The sequence below is a fragment of the Crassostrea angulata genome, chromosome 9 (genome assembly GCF_025612915.1).
Source record: "Crassostrea angulata isolate pt1a10 chromosome 9, ASM2561291v2, whole genome shotgun sequence".
NCBI lineage: Eukaryota > Metazoa > Mollusca > Bivalvia > Ostreida > Ostreidae > Magallana > Magallana angulata.
In genome coordinates this window covers 31687973-31709891 of record NC_069119.1, presented here as the reverse complement: position 1 = coordinate 31709891, position 21919 = coordinate 31687973, and the positions used below count along the sequence as shown (strand labels likewise).

The 21919-nt window shown below is 33.4% G+C and overlaps 2 protein-coding genes across 2 annotated transcripts; one reads left to right on the top strand and one right to left on the bottom strand.

Annotated features, from left to right (window-relative positions):
• Positions 1-1991: 1991 nt before the first annotated feature.
• On the bottom strand, positions 1992-9653 carry LOC128162528 (uncharacterized). Its single transcript, XM_052825761.1, has 4 exons — positions 9297-9653; positions 8104-8137; positions 3182-3394; positions 1992-2637 (listed from the first exon to the last, which is right to left on the bottom strand). Exons 1-4 carry the CDS (start codon positions 9642-9644, stop codon positions 2420-2422), a joined length of 813 nt encoding a protein of 270 aa, XP_052681721.1. The 5' UTR covers positions 9645-9653; the 3' UTR covers positions 1992-2419.
• A 10348-nt stretch (positions 9654-20001) lies between these two features.
• LOC128164167 (C1q-related factor-like) lies at positions 20002-21452 on the top strand. Its single transcript, XM_052827908.1, has 3 exons — positions 20002-20197; positions 20456-20706; positions 21130-21452. Exons 1-3 carry the CDS (start codon positions 20014-20016, stop codon positions 21292-21294), a joined length of 600 nt encoding a protein of 199 aa, XP_052683868.1. The 5' UTR covers positions 20002-20013; the 3' UTR covers positions 21295-21452.
• Positions 21453-21919: the final 467 nt, after the last annotated feature.

Genomic DNA, 21919 nt, shown 5'->3' with positions numbered 1-21919 from the left:
ACCAACGTAACTGTCAAGTTGAGAAGAATAGGAATTTGAGATGATAAACAAGAAAAAAATTATATTGAATATTTATTAACAATTGGAACAAAACAAAAAATGCAAACGTGAGTTTAAAATTCATGCTATGTCTAAAGCAAGATGATACTTGGTACCAAAATGATCATACCGAATGAAATACCTAATGATATGATTTTCTTTATTTGTTCAACTATTATTTATAATTTGTTGTTTTTTTTAAATAAGTTTGAAATTTATGAGAAGCATTGGTAACATATATTTTACTTCTAAATATTTTAATTATTTTCTAACAACACATTTATATTTAGTCTCGTTCAATCAAGTACAATATATATCCCTGAGCAAAGTTTCAGAGCGGTGCACAGACAAAACGTCTGTTTAAGCGAGGCTAGTTCATAATAGATACTCAGGAACACGTGGATGAGAGTAGAATAGGACATTTATTTTTTAAAAGTTTGAAAGATATCTTAATGGACAAACAAACAAGTGTACGATGTATTGGCATGTCGAAAATACGTAATTCAATAAGTCATTATAAATCTACATGAAAAAAGAAAAGGTCATAATTTCGTCATTTATACATAACCAGGGTGGACAGTTCTACAATGGGTACATGTTTAACTACTCTATACATACGAGTTAAGTTTGACATTCTCTGAAAGCTAAGTGGGCGAAAGCGCTATTGAATAAATTGCTGGAGAATAACGTGCAATCTTCCTCTACGTTTTACTTTCGGTGACCACCAAAAGTTACATACAAAAAAATTCCCACGATTACAAATAAACAACTGATGAACTTTCTTTCCTAAGTAAACATTTTGAAAAAAAAATATACTCGTTTTTTTCTAAAGTTGGAGCATATACGGTTGGCTTATATTCAGACTTTAAAATACACTCAAAATCTGCAAAACTTGAAAGAGTTAACATTTTGTTTCGCTTCCAGCGACAACCATATGTGACGAAAGAAATTTGTGTTGCCCACTTTTTCCAATACATCTATTTTCCCTGAAAGATCCAATCTTTATATTTTTGATGTCCTTTAGGAAACTTCTGGCAAGAAAAACAGGAAAATGTGCACAACTATCTAATAGTAGTATTGGGACAATTTCATTCTTTATCATTCCTTAAGGAGTCGTGTATATCTTTTGAACCACTAATAAAAACACACATCTAGACAATAACGAAAACAAGAGGTCCAGGGGCTACATCGCTCACCTGAGCAACAATAGCCTTAACACTGATCAAATTACTACTACAGTATCAAAATCAAATATCTTGACAACAAGTACAGTAGATCTTGCTCAAAAAAATTTAAAATATCTGCTGATTTTAATCCACATATTTTTATGGTAAATACCAAGCTCCTTTTGTTGTTGTACATGTAAACAGATTTTTCTCTATTCCTATATAACCCTCCTCCCCACTTTGTGGCCCCACTTTTCTCTAGGGAATCATGGTTTGATCAAACTTTATTCTGCACAACCCGTGCTTTCACACAAGTTACTGCTTTTTGGACTGAAAATTTTCCCAGAATATTTTTAAAGATTTTCTCTATATTCCTATGTAAAAATTCATCCCCCCATTGTGGCCCCGCCCTACCCCCGGGGACCATGATTTAAACAAACTTGAATCAACACTATCTCAGGATGCTTCCACACAAGTTTGAGCTTTTCTGGCCTTATAGTTTATAAGAAGAAGATTTTTAAAGATTTTCTCTATATATTCCTATGTAAAAATTCATCCCCCATTGTGGCCCCGCCCTACCCCCGGGGACCATGATTTGAACAAACTTGAATCTACGCTATCTGAAGATGCTTCCACTGCAATTTGAGCTTTCCTGGCCTTATAGTTTTTAAGAAGAAGATTTTTAAAGATTTTCTTTATATATTCCTATGTAAAAATTTATCCCCCCATTGTTGCCCCACCCTACCCCCGGAGACCATGATTTGAATAAACTTGAATCTACACTACTTGAGGATGTTTCCATACAAGTTACGGGTTTTCTTGCCTAATAGTTTTTGAGAAGAAGATTTTTGAAAAATACCTACAACTTTTCAATAATTCTAAATTATCTCCCCTTTAAAGAGGGTGTGGCCCTTCATTTGAACAAACATGAATACCCTTCATCCAGTAATGTTTTGTGCCAAGTTTGGTTGAAATCTGCCCAGTGGTTCTGGAGAAGAAGATGAAAATGTGAAAAGTTTACAACGACAACAACAACGCCAACGCCAACGACGACAGACAACGACCAAATTTTGATCAGAAAAGCTCACTTGAGCTTTCAGCTCAGGTGAGCTAAAAAGTCATCAAAAAGAAAGAGTATGATAACAGTAAGACCTTACAGATGCTCAATATAAGGAACAATAAATAGGATTGGATCGAATGGAATTGGATTGAATTTAACCTTTCCGGTAAATTTCAACCTCACACGAAAATAGAAAATTAAGTTGCCCCGGCTTGGACTGGACTTGCATTTTAACTGTAGTAGCACGAGCTTTCGGTGGGCAGTAGAACGAAACTAAATCACCTTCATGTGACAAAAGACCCGGATAAAAGCCGCAGATGTTGGTGACATCGTTGTTACTGTACGTGACGTTTAAGTTGACCAAACCGACACCTGCAAAAGTGAAAGGATAAAGACGTGTTATTATCTGTCTGTACGTACATAATTATGGATTAAATTGCATTGTGGTAATGAGAATTTATGTTGTTGATTATTTCTTAGAACTTATTTGATGTAATACATGTAAATACATAAACCAAAGTGCAATATATTTGGCTGCGTTGCAAAAGTTCTTTGCAAAAAGACATAAAAATAATATTGATAAAATAATAATCTTTTGTGCTTTTAATATCTTTGATTATCTTGCAAGGACTGTAAATGATTCCTTTTCAAGACAAAATTTAGAATACAATGTCCAAGCTGTCATGAATGCATGAAGACTGTATGCATTATTACGAATTCATTTTTGACTACCACCAATTAATTTCCAATATTTTTATTGTTAGACCTGCCGCGACACACAGTCTTTTATGATGAATATCAGTTATTTTTGCTTACGTGAGGAATTCAATATTTTTTTTCTAATTTTGATTTTTCAGAAATTTAAAAAAAAAATAAGTTATCGGTTTTCTATGGATCCATATTTAACAATACTTACCAATACCATATACACCATTGTAGATAATTATTCTCCAAATCGTTATTGTCCCGGGCAGTGTTACTTCTAGCCATGGATTTGGTTCAAAATTTGAACTGTATACATTACTTATATTGCAGTCGGGAATCCCATCAAGAACATTGGAAACTAAATTGTTATTGGTCAGCTCTAATGTGGAACTTGCTACTGCTGTCAAGTTTGAGTTTGCGGACACTGTATATTATAATTAAATGATAATTTTTATAAGTTTATTGTAAAATGCTGTGTTACATGCAATTAACATATAGTTTGTTTTTTTTTTATTAAAAAAACTGCACAAAATAACAATTATGTTCGAAACACGCTATTTCATTGGCTTATTGACAAAATACATGCATAAATATTCTAACCGCGTTTAATGTAACGATATTTGAAGATAAAGAAATGAATAAATAAAAAATAAATTGTGTAGCTAGGTAATATGTAATAGTATAAACTACGTTGTGACAATTCTCTGTTTTGCGGTGAATGAAACTTACACTGTCCTACCCCAGGCATACTCGTTTACATTGTGTAGCTATTGAATTAACTCTCATGACATTTATTAAGGTCTTCCGTTTCCAACGGAAGACCTTGTACTGATTCTGTTGGAAATTCTTCATTATTATTTTTCTTCTTCTTTTTCTTCTAGACGTTTCTTTAAACTTTAATATCTCGCTTGTTTGTCATTAGATTTTATTCAAATTTTTAGGGTTTATTGGAAATGACAATAGCTTACTATAGCACAAAAAAATTATGAAATCGCTACTTCCGGTTTTGAGTTATTTCCCTTTGAATATTTTTTTAGTGGGTCTCGTGTACCTGCAAAGGCTCCGAGTTGATCAGTAGCAAGTAGTTTTAATTTACAAATCTTTAATGTAGACATCTTGAACGTTGTCCTCCTAGTTTCACATGTTTAATTAACCCACGTATACTTCTTAAAAAATTACATCGAAATTTATGTTTCAAAAAATGTTAAATTTTGCTTATATCTTTGCTCAATAACTTTTTAGTTGTAAATTTTTTCTAGACACATATAGAGCAAAAGTTGTGCAGAATATTAAGAGCTTTCATTTGATACCATAAAAAAGGGGCTAGCCCCTAAAATGAGGGGTCTAGATCCCTTAAAAGTCTTTGCTTCATAACTCTAAAACGGTAAATTTTTCGATATGGGCGTCGCTGCAAAAAATGTTGTTTGTGACTTTATTGATCTCATAAAACTGTTTTTGTGTTCGGGTATTGCATAATGTGAGGGGAAAAGTAATACGTGTTGACCAGTACTCGCGGCAATTTGGCCAAGTTAACGAAACTCTCCCTCGCCCGCGGTCGAGAAAATCGGTCACCATGGTCGCAGCTGGGCTACCTAGCGGTCAGCGGTTATCTAATACACGAGAGTTGCGTCTTTCATATACGAGTTTATTTAGCCGCGAACTCAAGAATTGTTTTAGTTTTGATTACACATAAAAGTTTATCGACTAAACAATTCGGTGTCAATTAAGAAATTGTTCAGTTAATTATTAAAAGCAATGTCATTCTCAATCTAAAGCAATATCAGACATAGATCAATTGTGGGTTTTAAGTTTAAAATTAAGAACTTTTATTTGATAGAATATGGTCATTATACTGCAAACTTTTCAAATCGTCCTGGGTTCTGACCTGTGCATGTCTGTGCGTTGTACCTTTACGTAGTACATGTATACCCTTCGTCCACGGACGAGGAGATCAGCCACGGCTGCACTACCTAGCGGTAAGCGGTTATCTAATACACAAGATTCGCACACTGCGATGCACACTTAGATGAATATGAACGTGGTTGAGTTTATATAGCCGTAAATACAAGAACTATTTTAATTTTATGTTATAAAAGTTTGTCCATCTTGTATTTATTTAATTAAAGATTTGAGTGAAAATGAATATTAATGAACGATATTACTCCAAATCGGAAACATCGTCAGACATAAATAAATGGTTGGTTTGTATATCTAAAAATGTTTAACCCCCCCCCCCCCCCCCAAATATTAAATGATGATCATCCTTCGCACATGGCCGAGGAGATATAGCGCGAGTGGACAAGTGATCCGCGGTCGGCTCGTGTTCTTCTACATGTATCTTATCACGCGTTCATGTTTCATATTTTGCACGGACAGAACTATATTTATTATGTTTTCAACTATTATATAGGTTTAAGATGAAAATATGAATTTATTTTACTTGTACAGCTGATTACGCATTGATTCAATTATACGATAGAGTACAAGGTAGTTTAAAAATCAACTCAAATTATAATTAAAGTTCTATTTTACATGTTTGCGGTAGGTGCTAGCACGATAAAAGAATGTCCTTAATTGAGGCATTTGATGATTATTTATAAGAATATTCACATGAGTTGTAAACAACTTAAGATTAGATTCTATCGGTTACATATTAATCACTCTGTAGTTTTTCTAATACATTGTTGTTCGTTTGAGTGTGGAAGCGAACTCATTGCTGCGCCCCCCCCCCCCCTCCTCCCGCTCCGCTGACAAGTGCCCGCGCTGGATTTTATTTAAATTGGCGAAAAGATATCCAGATCTGTCGAAAATCATTTTTGGTGACTTCCTCTTATGTGTAACATTTTCTCCTCAACGTGTTTCACTTTCCCACCCGTTTGTACATTCGGTCAGTCTGTGTTAATTCAATCGCCACGTGCGACCGAAAATCTTGTGTCGCTTTAGCGCACACAACTCAGAACATATGTAATTGAGTAACAGTTGGAAGGTGCTTTTATTAACAATAAGACTAATTCGAAGTCAATCATCTTCACATTAAAGAAGTGAAATCGTAACCTGAGAATGTGGCTAATAAATTAACCTCTTGAACATGCTAAACTTCTATAGTTATGGACAGAATAATTCATATATTATAATTGAAAGTTGGAAGTCAAAGGAAATTTTGTTCTTGGGAAATACGACTACATTACGCAATGCAGTCGATCGCCATAGAAATCATCAAAGTACTGCAAGTGTCGACAGATTTCTTATTTCGTTGCAAGACCATAATAGTTCACTTGACTTACAGACTATAATATAGCGACATATCTGCCTCCAAAAAATATATGCGCGTCTCAAAGTTACACTTAAGTGCGTTATTGGAGATTTTATTTATTGCTAATTGTACGAAAATTGATTTAAAAAATAAACCCTTTTAATTGAAGTTGTGTATTATGAGGTTGTAATGCAACTTAATTTACTTACAAGGTTAGCTAAAGCCAGTGGAATACTAATTTTAGGTTAACAATGGATACCCAATATATTAAAATACAAGATGAATTGTTTCCAGAACTATAATACTATGCATGTGTATATGAAGGTTGCACCCTCGTTTGCATGGCTGTAGGTGAGGAGGTAAAGGTGTATCGATATACATACAATGTATGACTGTACATACGGATTCCGGACCGTGGCTACAGACGATACACATGATAGTCTTTTAATACATCAATGCGCAGTTTGATCTAGAAACTGACCAGTTTCATAACTTCTTCGAATTTCTCTAATTTCTCTAATTCCTTCCCAGAATTCCAATTTACGCAAGTGTAATTGGAGTTTTTTTTTTCAATTTTATTAATCAACCCACTGACATAAAAATAAGGATTTTGCATATTATTACATCGTCGAGAGAGGTAATATTCATATCTGTAATAAGGTTATTTAATTCACGTTACATAGCGGTGTCTTTATGAAACAGCACCATCTGGTGTAAAATTTAGATGCTCGCTTTTGCATAAATTCTCCCGCTGATCTTTTTTATTTAGCTGATTATATATTATTTTGAATGTCCAAGTCTACTCGTATCATTAAATAATATCAGACGACACACATTTCCCTATAGAAAAGTTCAGAGATGCCATCAATTTTGACTAATTACTAAATTTTGTCAGCACGTAACAATTCTAAACTTGCACATAGTCTTCAAAAATTTAGAAAGATTTAGATAAAGAAGTTATCTTAGAAAAAAAGGTTACGTGTTTTGTAGGCGTGTTCGGTTTTAAAAAAAAATTACAATTCCTGACATGAATCATGAGTGCATACTGTTTATAACAATGCTTGCTACCCTTTGAAAATTTAACTCGCCATTTAACATCTCATTTTTTAAAGCCTTTTTGAAACGATTACACAAACTGTGTTCGACAAATAGTTTTCCTAAAACATTTTCTTCCTTTCTTTTTCAAAACATGTTTTATAGACAAGCTTTCAATCACAACACGTTTTTATAACAAAAGCAGAACTGAAAGTATAGTCATTGTAATTTTGACACCATATCACATATATTTTCAACCCGCAGCAACAACGGAAGACCTACTCGTGGCTTTGCCACGAGCTCTGCTCTAGTTTTAGTTATTTTTTATTATTTTCGCAGTTTCTCTATAGTTATCAAGCAAGACATCCACAAAAGGATGTATACTGTCATACGGAATAGATCATAAAAAGTGGGATAAGATTTATCAGAAAACTACTTGTCATGTTTAATGATTACCAGGGATTAAATGTCTACTGACACTTTCGATTTTATACAAGTATTACATACGTGTCACGGTTTTCAATACACTTCCTGTGTATAACGTCAAAGTATACAATGTGTACTTTGGTAGTTCATACAGTAATAACGCTTAAAATTGTTGCCAAAAACACATAATCTAATAACGATATTCTTGTGTTTTTAATGCAACGCATGCAACCCTTAGATTCTACATAAATTAATCATTGTTTGTTTCGGTAAATATGAACAGTAGTCAGATTTTTTTTTAGAAACAGCAAAAGAAAAGTACAGGTAACTGTATGGTAATAATCCACAAAAACCGACAAAGAAAGAATTTAATTCAATCTTGAAGTCAAGGTGAAATTTGTCTGTTATCTTATACTTACATCTGGTTCCTCTTGATTCCACGCTATCTTTGCTCTATGAATAAACGCAAACGTTTGAGATTGAGATTATATATATATAACTTATAGCAAAGGACAGTAGTAAAATGTATGTGGCTTCCTAAATACATGAAAATAATATTTAAAACATCATATCAAATAATGTTAATTCTTAAAGATATAATCATTGAAATTTTATTTTCTAAAATCTGATTAACTGCTTGGTACAAAAATTTATATGATTTATAGTTTATTTAATCGATCATATAGTTTGCATCCATAATCTTTTCCAATCAATGTAAACTGATAAAATGATGATAAAGTACTGCATGTGTATATACAGTGTATGACCATTTGTCGTTCGGGCTACCTATACCATATTAATACCTCAATTTTTTTTATCATTTTTAGTTGTTTTTTAAATAATATTTACATTTTCAACTGTCTTTGTCTGTGATACCATTACGAATCAATTTTGAACCCTAAAACCCAATAACTTCATAAAACATGAGTGACACAAAATGGGCGTGTCTTATAGCATAACCGAAAAACGGTATTGGCTGCGCCGCATAGTAATACATAGCATGTGCTATATAAGAAATGGTGGTTTTAAAATGATGTTGTTTTAAAGTGTACAAATTGGAAATAATATAAATATAAGTAATAAGAAATCATTCTTTGAATATTATGAAGTGATAATTTCGGTCGGAGCGTGGTCAAATCTATCATAAAGCCCTTCGGGCTTTATTGGATTTGACCACGCCCCGACCGAAATTATCACCTCATAATACTCAAGGAATGATTCCTTATTCCTTGAATAATGAATACTTATCCAGGTTTTAAGGGGCCTGTCATAAAATTTGCAAAGAGTAATAAAATGTTGCTATTTTATTTCCGTCAGTCATTTCTAATAGAAAACATTACTGAACATAATTTCTGCGTGATATGTCATTGACGATTTGAAAGTGGTCGCCAAAAAACGGGAAATTAAATAGTTTTGAAAATAAATACACATACTGCATTAAATTGAAAAACGGTCTGGGGATCATATTATTAATTTCAAATGAAGCTTTGATTTTTATAGGAATACCGGTTTTGACGCATTTTTTCGAAATCTAATTTACGTTACAATAAAAATCATGTCGAATATTTTTTTCAGAGTTAAAGCCATTAAAAATATAATTAAGATCACATACCAGTTCAAAATATTTGCAGCCATCAGTAGCATTTCTGGGGAGACCTCCATCTTTGTCAATCACGTACCATTCACAACATCCCCTGCACCGTGACAAGTCTGGTCGTATCGTGCAAATCTCGACCCCGACGCATTGCTGGTCCCTCTCACATCTAGGAAAACATGTGTGCATGACCATACCAATAGATTCCTTCTCAATTTCCCAGAGGGGCTTCGCTCGATCTTCGTGAAGTGACCCAAAGAAATTCATCGCGAAAGTTGAACATCGAGGTTTTTGAGTGCTTGAGATTTGGATACAAGCAAGAGTACAAAGAATTATTTTCTCTATCTCGAAATATTTAAACTGCATGTTGCCGGCCTCGTTGGTTCTGAAAATTGATCTGAAACAAATCTAGGTAGATACATGTATGTTCGTGTATGATAATTGTCAGACCACGTGAGAGAAAGTTTTATTAAATTTTATTTTGTTTCAAAATTTTCTACTTTATTTCCCAAAAGAATTGTGATCAGAATTTATTTCAGAGCTAGTGGTCTCAAAGAAGAAAACACGTGTTATAGTGCATTATTAATGATCAGCTGATGTCAAGATACCGTGCGGCCTGTTTTGTGGTTGTCCTTTGGGTCTTATCTCTTTGCTGTAATAACGACTATGTATATGTGTTTTGTGTAACCTCAATAGAATGCATCTAGTTTGATGTTAGACTTTGAATTGATTAACAACATCAATTACCTTCACAACACATACAAGTTGAGAATTTAAGAATTCTGTATGAATTTTTAAGACCCTAGTAGGCTTAAAACGGTTTCAATTACTTTAAGTTTCATTTCTGAAATTAATAAAAAAATAATCAAATCAATAAAGTCAATGAGCCTTTGGATTGATTTTGCAGCTCAGTTAATTTTTAGGAACCAGCATGCATGTTCACGAAACTTTCCTAAGATATGGCCTAAGTGTGTTCCTAAGATATGACTTAGGAAAAAAGTTAGGAACATCCTAAGACCAACTTAGGGCACGGCGGTAACTTAGGAACGTCTTAAGCTAGGATATCCTAACCTTCTACAACCATTCTTATTTTTCACATTTATTCACACGAATATGAGAGACTTGTGCAGAGATAAATCATTAATCATTTTGCCAGAGAAAATTGTTCGTGTCGGTAGTTAACACAATAGGCCAAAAACCACTAATTTCAATGTACGTGTATGCATTTTTAAAAATTTACATTTACTTAAATATATATCAGTGACCAATAGCAATTTAGTTAAACCCCCCCCCCCCCCCCAAAAAAAAAACAACAAAAAACAAACAAAACAACACAACACAACACAAAACCTAACTAACAAAAAGAAAAGAAAAGAAAAAACAGAAAGAAAAGATACCCCCCCCCCCCACCGAAATCTAAATAACTGCATTTTTTGAAGAAAATATGTATTAAAACAGAATTGGCTTACAGGCAAATAATTATTTAAACAACGGTTTCCATTCTTTGAATGTAAATTAACATTTGATAGTCTTGTCAATCAAGTACATGTAAGTAATAAACAAACGCTTTTCATAGAATTTAACGTTACATGTAGAAACATAACCAATTTACCTTTGATCTCCAATATATAGAATACACGAACATGTTAAATAAGAAATAAGTTGTAATATATCTTGAAAATACATAAATACAGTTTATTCAACATTACGAATTTTTTAAAGATTATTTTTTTCAGAGAATGAAGTGATAAAAATTGAGAATGATCATGCATGCCTTATATAAACCGATGTAAATTTACGTTTTAGCCAAGAACAATAATTGAATAATTTTTATCCTAAAGTATTCAAAACAATGAATGTAACTTACTTAGTGTACAATGTAGATATTAAAAACAAGTGAATAATTTTCATTCGCCAAACAGGGACAATATTTGAGGAGAAAAAAAATTGCTTAATTTGTCAGCTCTCAGGCAGGCATGTAGCAACGGGGAAGAGGGGTGAGGAAGAGTTTGGGGTCCCTCTCCACATAATTTTGTTAAAATGAACGTACATAATAAATGACTATTCCCCCCTTCTCCCGGATTAGAAATTGAGGTTTGCTGGAAATGCTGGAACTTAAGAAAATATCGCTTTATTTTACAGGTCTTAAAGCTTAAAGCTTCACAACAGTCCCAATATCCCAAAAAACGTGATTTTACAGCCTTGAGATGGTCTTAGGACAAGGTAAGTGATGTCCTAAAGTAAGGACAAAGTTATGGCGGTTCCTAAATTTAGAAGAGCTTCGAGAAACAGACTTAAGACTAAGACGTATCCTAAGAAGTACTAAGGACGCACCATAGTCCTAAGATAGCTTCTTGAACATGCCTGCAGAAAACAGAAAAAAATGACCTTAAAGTTTCTCATCAAATGAGCGAATATATGTGAAAAAATAATTTAACTCTTACATGTACACTGTCTTTTAATATATGATTTTGATCAAATAAATCTTTAAAGATCAAAGATTACCTTATTAATTAATTGTAGATACATTACATTGGTTTCGACGTGTTTTGGTATATTTACCTTCTGTCTGCACTAACGTGAAAATGTTGTGTCTATATTAAAAAAAAAACTAAAGAAAAGCGCCAATCTAACTTTAATCCTGCTACTGTTTTCAACTGATACATTTATCATACTTTACCTATTTGCAATGATCATAAATCGTTTGTGTCAATGTACGAATTTAATACTTCATATTAATATTTCATTTAGACAATTGATTCTCTTGCTCATCTTCAACCCAAATATTCTGTAACCCAAACAAAAAGCTGTAATCCTTCTCAGGCACGTAACATCAGGGGGGGGGGGGCAGGGGGGCCTGCCCCCCCCCCCCCCCCCACTTTTTCTCGCAGCAACAAATTTTTTAAAATTTACATATAAAAAATGGAATTATCATAGAGTTGCCCCCCCCCCCCCCCCCCACATTTTTGGGAGTATGTAAAAAATTGATATGAAAATAAGGAAATGAGAAGTGAAATTGAAGTTATTTAGTAAGCCAGCTCCCCCCCCCCCCCCCCCCCCCCCCCAATGAGTCCTCTTCACACGGAATGTAAGTTTGTGTAATCGATATACTAAATGCTTCTAAAGTGTGTGTGTGTGTGTGTGTGTGTGTGTGTGTGTGTGTGTGTGTGTGTGTGTGTGTGTGGATAGATAGATAGATACTAAAAGAAAATAATTCTTCAACAAAATAGCTATATACCATGAAAAAAATTTTTTTTTCTCTCTTTTAAAAAACTGAACAAAACTTAAGTTTTTTTTAATGATTATTTGTATTAACGTGAGCATGAAGTCTATGTGTATTTAGAGGTGTCTTTGTATTAAATTGTTTTTGATACAATTAATCTACTTAGCCTGTACAATGAGCTATTTTGTAGAGGAGGGTTAGAGTGTAGATGATGATATTCTGATTATCATTTTATAATAAGTGAGAATAGTTTATATTAAATTTTATAATATTAAATATTTTGAATTGAACGGCTTGATATGACTGAAGATCCCCCAGGAATCCTAAGGGTGGGGGTAACTCTCAGATTCAATCATTGTATTTTTTTTATGTTTTCCATTTTAGGCTTAGAAGCAAAAAAAAGTTTATACAATTCCATTTGTTTACCCAAAATCTAAGTTAATATGCACGTATTTACATTGCTAGGCATAATATAATGGTATGGCAATATAAGTCAGTTTAACCATTCATTCTTTGATTTGCACCAAGGAAAAATCCCGGTTAACGGACTTTTAGGTATTGTTTTCCTATAAATTAGATAATTACACACCGCTTTTTATATTTCTTTACGACAATTACTATGATAACATCATAAATAAAGACCTAGCCCGAGTTATCTGCCCCTCATCTGCAATACTTCGTCACGAGCACTCTTACATTAAGGAGATAAGTATCAATAAGGTTAAAGACTTTTTTGGACCCAGTAAAAATGAGTTCGCCATCTGAAATAAGATGAATAATTTGTTTATTCTTTTCGGTCTATTTGTCTCGACAGGATTTAATTTTTGACATGAATTCGTCAACGTTTTCTATTCAGTAATTTATAAGTTGTCATTTATTATTCCAAATTCTAGAGCTCGCACTTTACAAAGCCTATTTTAGGCATATAAATTCCTAATTTCCAATTGCCCATTCATATACAAACTGCATTTTTGTCGATAATAAACCAACATCTGTTAACCTCCATGTCAGTTTATTGTATTAACTAAATACGTCATAGAGATAAGGTTTCGCTTCATATGTAGCATAATATGAAATCGGCGGATTCACTATGTACTGTATCCCACACGGAAGTATAACTCGGTAGGATCAAAATACGTTTTGAACACCCCCTTTGTTAAAAAACTAGAGCTTAAACTACATAAGAAACTATGTTTTGGGGACTTCTAGCTCATTTTGACATATATATATAATCATGTATTTATGGTATCTTACATCTTAATTATGATGATATCCCGTAAATATCCGAAATATCTTGGTATCCGATATACCGGTCTTCTAGATATCGAAGTCCATTAGTAATTTTCAACAAAAAGAATATCAACGGAAAGACACCCTCGCCATGTCGCATGGTTCTATCATATATAGAAGGGTCGTTCAGTATACTACAGTAGTATTATTTATTTGTTGACGTGCAATTTACGTTGTCTAGGAGACAAGGAGTGCGTCTCCACTACCAGGAACATTAACAGAATATCAAAGCGTATCGTTTTAGTTTAATTTTTTGTCAAGGGTTCGGCATCTGGATATTTGAAATCGACACAACACACAAAAGAATAGATACTTTTCTCATTATAAAATAAATGTTTGTTTTTCCATATTTTTTTTATTTCAAAGAGAGAAGAAAGAAACACAGCAGGAGATAAAGAAGATATTTTTTGGGATTCAAATGCATAAATTTTAATTCATTATCAGGAATTTCAACACAAATGGAATATACATCAAAATGAATTGTTTACGTTTGTACGATAAGTGGTCGACTTGTGTTTTTAATGCACAGTTACTTTCGTTTTCCATACTGTTTCCCATATTCTTACATTTAATCATTTGAATTAAAGATAACAGGTTTAAATTTATATCCCCCCTGACATTCTTTTCAAAGATAGTATGACGTTGTCATTGCATGTTTATACCTTCCCTTACGGGGTCACAAACATGGCAACTACTGTATGTTTTAATATATTTTAAAGTAAAAAAGAAAAATATATTTTCAATATTTGATTTGGAAATTTCAAATATCTTTAAAAAGAATGCAGAGATATCCCCCCATATCTTTTATAAATCTACGATATGATCTTTTCAGTAAATTAATTGAAATTGAATGGCTATTTGAATGTTTGAGAAAAATTTAAAAAAAAAACCAGATGGTAGAATTTTGTATGCTTAGTACTTTTTACATTAAAGCATAACTTATCATAAATAAACATAAATTTGCACGACTAGTCTGTTGGAGCATTAGATGTTTATTTATATAGTGTAATAAGTCCTTCGTGATCAAAAATTGCAGATCAAAATACCATGAGCATGCGCAATGATGGTGTTATTTAACACAAAACATCTTTGCATCTTAATTTTAAAACTTAATTTGCTTGTCTGGTAAACAATGTCGATATTAAGATTATAGAAAAATGTACTAAAATGATACTTAATGGTATATCTATGTTGTCAGAGGAAAGAATAGCGTACACCTGTACCTTGTTTAACAGAGTTAAAGTACAAAAAAAGTGCACCGACCGTAACAACAGTACAAACGCACGTGTAATTAAGTGCAACGCCTTTGTTAATTTGTAGCACGTGTTAAAAGGTAAAAGTAACGGGTATTCATTTACTACAGTACTAAACAAGTAATTGTTGTACTAGTGTACCTTGTTTAACATGTTTGGGTACATGTAAAAGAGTTCACTGAAAGTACAGTCATCAGTACAAATGAACTGAAACAAGAAAGGTGAATGTAAGTTCACATCGTCTAGATCATTTCTAATCTGTATAATATGTATAGAAATGTACATGAAAAACAATTATGCTAAATTTATATCCAGTATTTATTTTCCGTAAGTTTGCGTGGGAAATATGTGACGTTCATTTTTTTTTCCTCAATAACACACACCAGACGTAAACAAGGCGCATGCGTGAGCACGATTAGGTTAAACGTAATTAACCGCGCGTTTTAAATGAATTTATAGTTGTAATTCTTTGAACATATTTCAACCCCATGATATGTATATTTGAAAAACACTCAATTTAATTTATGTCATCTTTAAGAAAAAAAAAACCACCTCAAAATATCTGGACCTCTGGATTTTGCCACTAAAGCGCGCAAAACACCGCGTTTGTTTTTTGGCTGTGTCATGTAAATTTTGAATTTACTGGGTGGGTGTAGTTGTCATGTAAATTTTGTATTTACACCCCCCCCCCCCCAATAAATTCAAAATTTACATGACAGTTGTTTTATCTTATATTTCGTATACATGTATATATCCGTTTATGATTGCTTTAAAACGACGCTGCACAGATATATATCCTACAAATAAACGCGAATAAAAGCATTTAATGTATATTTTGGGATATCGTCGCGAGGTATTCAATTTGTCTGCACAGCTTGCTGTGTAATAGGACCAACGACATCCAAAAATAAACATTCAATTGAATGAATTCGGTACATTTATATATGTGTGAAAATCAATATTAATTTCAAGTTTATTAATTGATGAATTGTTCTGAAATTTCAATGTTCATCTATTTTTACAAGTCTATTAATGCTATTTTTACCAAGGAAGTTATTTATAAAGTTCATTTTCCCCCTGGAAGTATTTTCATAGGGGAACTATTTAAAACGGGTGACGGATTGGTAAAAACAGTTCCATTAGAGTGCTATATCTTATGATAAATTGTGCGTGTTATCATTACACGTATGAAAATATTCAAATGCCAAAATAAGTAATGAAAGAGAAAAATAGATACACGGGGTGTCATAAACACGTTGACCTTTTCCATTATTAACGATCTCCGATCCTCAGCAATGTTCGATAACTCTAAATTATCCGGAATTTGTTTATTTGTACCATAAGCCTACCTTAAATATAGACAGATTTAATTGGTCTTGAAGTGTTAATATAACGCAAATCCATTCAACGAACTGCTGGGTTAGTGATTCCGCGGAGACCTACTACCTAGAGGTAAAGGGGCACGAGCCATCGGTACAACCATGTTTTCTTTCTCAACTTGTATACGCTATTTATTCCATAATATTGATCGTGGCCAAGATTGAAATAACTTCATTATATGGCATTTGATATAGTAAAAGTCGGCTTACGTTATTATTTCTTCTAAAATCCGAAATTGGTTGACGTACCAGAATCCCCCCCCCCCCCCACGGTGTAAAAGGTCTTGTAGAAAGCCTCAAAGAAGAGCATTATTTCATCTGCTGTTTAAAAATAACAATCATCAATATAAGCATTTTTATAAATGCCTATTATCAGGTACTTTTTTGAAAACAAATAAATTACAATATATACTTCAAATTGAGATAAAATTGAAAAACAAACATGAAAACTCTTCGTAGAGAGAAAAAGAGACTAAACGAAAGAGAAAAATACTTAGATATACCGATGCAAAGTTATGATCCTAGAATGCTATTGTATCTCATCTCTATCAACCACGTTTCAATTCTGGTCTAGTCTGGTAAAAAAAACCCAACATTTTAATTCTTGCAAATGTACTCCGACTATCACAAAAAATCTCCAAAATGCTAAATTCCTTAGAATTTAGAAAAGGACAAATACAATCTTGTCGCTAAGGAAATGTGGTCTGATCTATATCATTATACTGATTATAATGATACCTATACATTGTAGTATAGTATTATATCGATTGTATAAACAAACATAAAGTGTGCAAAATACGAGCATATCTTGTCAAATCACGGACGTTGTCCCACCAGATTCGACAAAAGAACCACTATTTATCATGATGAGACAAAATAACTTATCACAAATAGTTGCCAAAGCTATGGAATTCTGACGGTAAAACTATCCGGTTGGTTGACAACCCTAATGTATTCTTGACCCTGGCAACCATCAATACATACAATGTCGGTAACAAACAAATTCTGCGCATTGTTTTTCTGCACTTTCCTCTGAAAATAATATTATTAAAAAAAAGGCAGGTAAATGAAGGGGGGTTTCCGCATTCACGCCTTTTGGGATACACAAACTAGAGTATGATATTTAATGTGCGCGGATCAAGAATGTTTTTCCATGGAGGGGGGGATGTGGGTGGGGATCCGACGATTATTTGAGTTTGCCAGGAGGGTCCGAAGCATATCTGTGGTGATTTTATAATGTGATTAAGATAAATTTGAATTTTGCACGGGTGAGGGTGGGGGTGGGTGTTCTGGATCCCCCTTTAACGTGATACTCTTATATGCATACATGCACCTGTGTAAGTTTATAACAGTAAGAACTGAGGGAAATAACTATTAAAATTAAATTGTCATATATATTTAAGTTCATTTGTAACTGCAACTATCAATGCAGTAGCAGAGAGAGAGAGAGAGAGAGAGAAAGAGAGAGAGAGAGAGAGAGAGAGAGAGAGAGAGAGAGAGAGAGAGAGAGAGAGAGAGAGAGAGAGAGAGAGAGAGAGAGAGAGAGAGAGAGAGAGAGAGTTTTATAGTGCAAATTCGGTGGAGACAATTTTCTTTATCAATAAGAGAAATCTAGCAATTCTTTGCCAGACTTATAAAAACGGATAAAATCGGTTTTTGACGATCTCGAAATAGAAACCTATTAGTTCAAGTTTGACCGATGATCAGAAGAAATCAATGGCATTTAGAGGAAACTTGTGAATGACAAAAATAAACTGACAGAATCCAAGCGATCTGAGATATGAACAAAGTGCCAGATATGTCTTGAACGGGGATAAATGATTGGATAAGCAGCCATAAATAAATAATTTCAAGTTGATTGTACATGTATTGCAAAGAAAAACATTACCCCCCCCCCCCAAAAAAAAAAAAAAAAAAAAAAATAAATGATAAAGGTAAAAATAATCCCAAAACACATAGACAAAATAAAACAAAACCGTCAAACAAAATAATTAAAAATGGAACAGTCTGAGATTTTTAATGAAACAAGAGAAATAAGACTTACATGTATAAATGTTACTTATTGTTCATTAAGTTTAAGTGATATTCATTGATCCTGGAATTTACCGTACGTTTAGTAAAATCATATCTTTAAGGAAACTTACATTTTATATAAGTCAAACGTGATCAAATTGCTTTAAACTGGTAAGATCTCTCTCTCTCTCTCTCTCTCTCTCTCCTCTCTCTCTCTCTCTCTCTCTCTCTCTCTCTCTCTCTCACACAGTATATATGTGATAACTTAATAAGCACTGTACTAAAGTTATATATTTATATACCTTATATATTGTTAAAATTGTTGATTGTTGTGAATAATGAACAATTTACATAGTTTTCTATTGGCTAACCACCATCATAAAAGACCACACTTAATAATGTGAGCAAGTCCCTCAGTGATAAAGTGTACTACATGTATATTACAGGAAGCCAATCTATGGCCCCTGACAATGTTAAATAGCACTAAATACCTACCTTCTTATTGGTCTGGTCAATTCATTATTTACACCATTTTTGGAGGGAGGAAAAACGTCAACAAGAAATAAAAATGGCCATTGATGGGAGAAACTATCGACATGTTGTCTACAAAGTCCTTTACGGCGATCTAAGGAAATTTAAAGTCATTGATGTGACAATACAGTTGGATATGTACTTGTAAATCAAAAGAGGCAGCTAATATGATTTAATCTTAAAACAAAAACATTTAACTTCAACAAATGTAGATCTGATAAGGCTTTCTCAAGTTTCCTGAATAAAAATGGCTCTTACTTATTTTAAATTGTTCAGAGGAAAAAAATTCGAACGCTGTACATTCATTTATGAAAACTAGTGTCGTGAGGAAAACTTGTTTTCAAATTAACTAAAATTATATTTTTGAATATATTGATTTAACAAAAATAAATTCTTCTTTTAATCCGATGGCATGTCTCAATTTACTTTTCGGAGTAAGTGTTATGTAACATTACATATATTATTTACCTTCTGTCAGGGTTGCTAAAATCTATGTCTTTTATGTTTTGTCATCTATTACTCTTGTAAGTAATTGATCTGTTAGGTAAATTGTGTAGGTGAAAAAGTTAATAAACAAGGATTTTATTAGATTGCTCAAAGCTAGCTATCCTTTGTGTTCGGATTAAGTATAGTCCGAGTTTCTATCACCTCTAATGTGTTGTCAAATTGTTACGTAATCAATTAGCCATCATCATGCACGCTTCGTATGAACACATGTGCGCTGATGGACTCATTGACAATTAAAAATTGTTAATTAGTAAAAGACACTAGTAATACGTATTATTTTATTAAAAAAAATAAAAACCAAAAATGAAAAAAAAAAACAAAACAAAAACGTGCAAATAAATTTAACAAATTCTTGTAAAAGCATATAATTATTAACTAATTTTTTTTTTTTAATTCAATTCCTAGTATTTGGTAATATGATATTAATAATGTGGTATTAGCACGATAAAAAGGTGCGACAGGTGTTGCATTAATACTTATATAAACCAACAAAGCAAGGCTTCTCCATTGAATATTTAGAATTTCAAAAAAAAAAAAAAATGTTGCTGACTCTGTTGTTTTGGACATCCCTCAGTGTACCCGGTGTGACGTATGGCGGGAACACTATACAGACAGACAAACGGACAAAGGTTGATTTGATAAAATCGTTAATTTACGACAACACAAAGGCCACGGTCACCCTGGATTCCTCAGCTCTAAAACAACTGATTCATTTGTCTTCAGGTAAATATTATTCCCGAATTATATTTTGTTCTTCTAAAAAATTATACTGTTCTATGCATGCATATATTACATAAAAGAATTTAAAATTGGTATATTTGATAAAATTTAAAATTGGTATATTAAATAGAGCTTATTATCACAAATTTCAATCGGTACAAAAAATCATGTACACTTTATAATTATTCTATTTTTTTGTACACGTGTCGATTGTGTCTAATTTTACTAAATACATGTACATAACATTAAATATCTATACAGGTACGTCCACTCCACTGCGACGGGTCAGTTTTTCTGTAACCGTTAACTTAAACCAAATTATCAAACTCAAAAATGGACAAATAGTGAAATATAACAAAATCCTGACAAATGACGGAAACGGATATGACGTCAGAACGGGAGTGTTCACGTGTCCTGTGGCGGGATCCTACATGTTTGTTGTCGATTCTATGTCACAACCCGGGACCTGGTTATATTTGAAAGTCAACAAGAACACAGTTGGTAAAATGTATGCATAGGCGTCGGAACCGGGGGGGGCTAGGGGGGGCTTAGCCCCCCCACTTTTTTTGCAAAGTTATACCTAACCACTAGAAACATAGCATGATAGAGGGTTCAGCCCCCCCACTTTTTCTCGCAGGAAATATTATTGTTCCTAAATTTACCTTGAAAGATTGAGAAGTTGGATTCAAAAGCATACTAGCCCCCCCCCCCCCCCCCCCCCCCCCCCCCCCCCCCCCCCCCCCACGGATTAGGAATTTCATGATTTTAGGGGAAAAAATTGGGTTAGTAAGTTTTTTCTTTCTTTTTGAAGTATAGGTATCCCCCCCCCCCCACACACACGGATTAGGATTTCCATGATTTCGGGAATTACTTTTTTCTCAATATTTGTGAGGATTAGTCTAGCCCCCCCACTTTCAATTTGCTTCCGACGCCAGTGGTATGTGTCTGTGGACCATAAAGATAATCCTTTAATCCAAGTTAGCAAGACAGTCATTGTGAAGCTGAAAGCAGGGGACCATGTCAAAGTTGAAAATGATGGACACAGCGGTAAAATGTACTATGACATGTACTCGGGATTCACAGGAGTCCTCTTGTATTGAACGATATTCTGGACCGTGTTGAATGAATTGAATTGACCCCAAGCTAGCTCAATGACTACTTTTCATGTCTGAACCATTTTGAGACATTTTATTTTACCATTTTATCAATGACAACTTCTTAAATAAAAACTCCAGATCGATGTAGGTTTTATTTAATTTTTTTAATTAACTTGTAGAAATGCTGTAAGATATGAACAATTAAAATTTATTTAGCAGAACGCTGATTTAAAAGCATTAAATTTACAATATTTGCTTCAAAACCCAGGCCACCTAAGTCTTTTCCTCCTTGGTAAATCGCCACACCATTGTCTAACATCTTTATCCAACTGCTTATTGGTTTTCTCTGTTATGCTCGTACACCTACACGCAAAGGAGTGTATGTACCTTAAATTCCATGATTAATTGCCTCTACCAAGCCCCGCTTGACCTTTCCTTCTTCTTCTCCTTTTTTTTCAACGAGCCTCTAATTAATTTCCAGAAAAATGGACGACTAGCTCTTCTAGCTATGGAGTATCTCCATATAGCCCGGTATAACGTCGATTGATTGCTCGATATAATTCGTGTTAGGGGTCGTGAATTGTAAGGATCCAGGGTCAAGATTATTTATCTTATTTCTATTGATCAC

Bases quoted from the DNA above. Each gene is read 5' to 3' on its own strand.
- LOC128162528 (XM_052825761.1), bottom strand. From the start codon at position 9,644: ATGCAGTTTAAATATTTCGAGATAGAGAAAATAATTCTTTGTACTCTT. The intron at 8,138-9,296 runs GTATGTGATCTT...GTTTATTCATAG, and splicing joins GCTGCAAATATTTTGAACTG to AGCAAAGATAGCGTGGAATC. The intron at 2,638-3,181 runs GTAAGTATTGTT...TCACTTTTGCAG, and splicing joins CAATGGTGTATATGGTATTG to GTGTCGGTTTGGTCAACTTA.
- LOC128164167 (XM_052827908.1), top strand. From the start codon at position 20,014: ATGTTGCTGACTCTGTTGTTTTGGACATCCCTCAGTGTACCCGGTGTG. The intron at 20,198-20,455 runs GTAAATATTATT...ATATCTATACAG, and splicing joins ACTGATTCATTTGTCTTCAG to GTACGTCCACTCCACTGCGA. The intron at 20,707-21,129 runs GCATAGGCGTCG...TTCCGACGCCAG, and splicing joins ACACAGTTGGTAAAATGTAT to TGGTATGTGTCTGTGGACCA.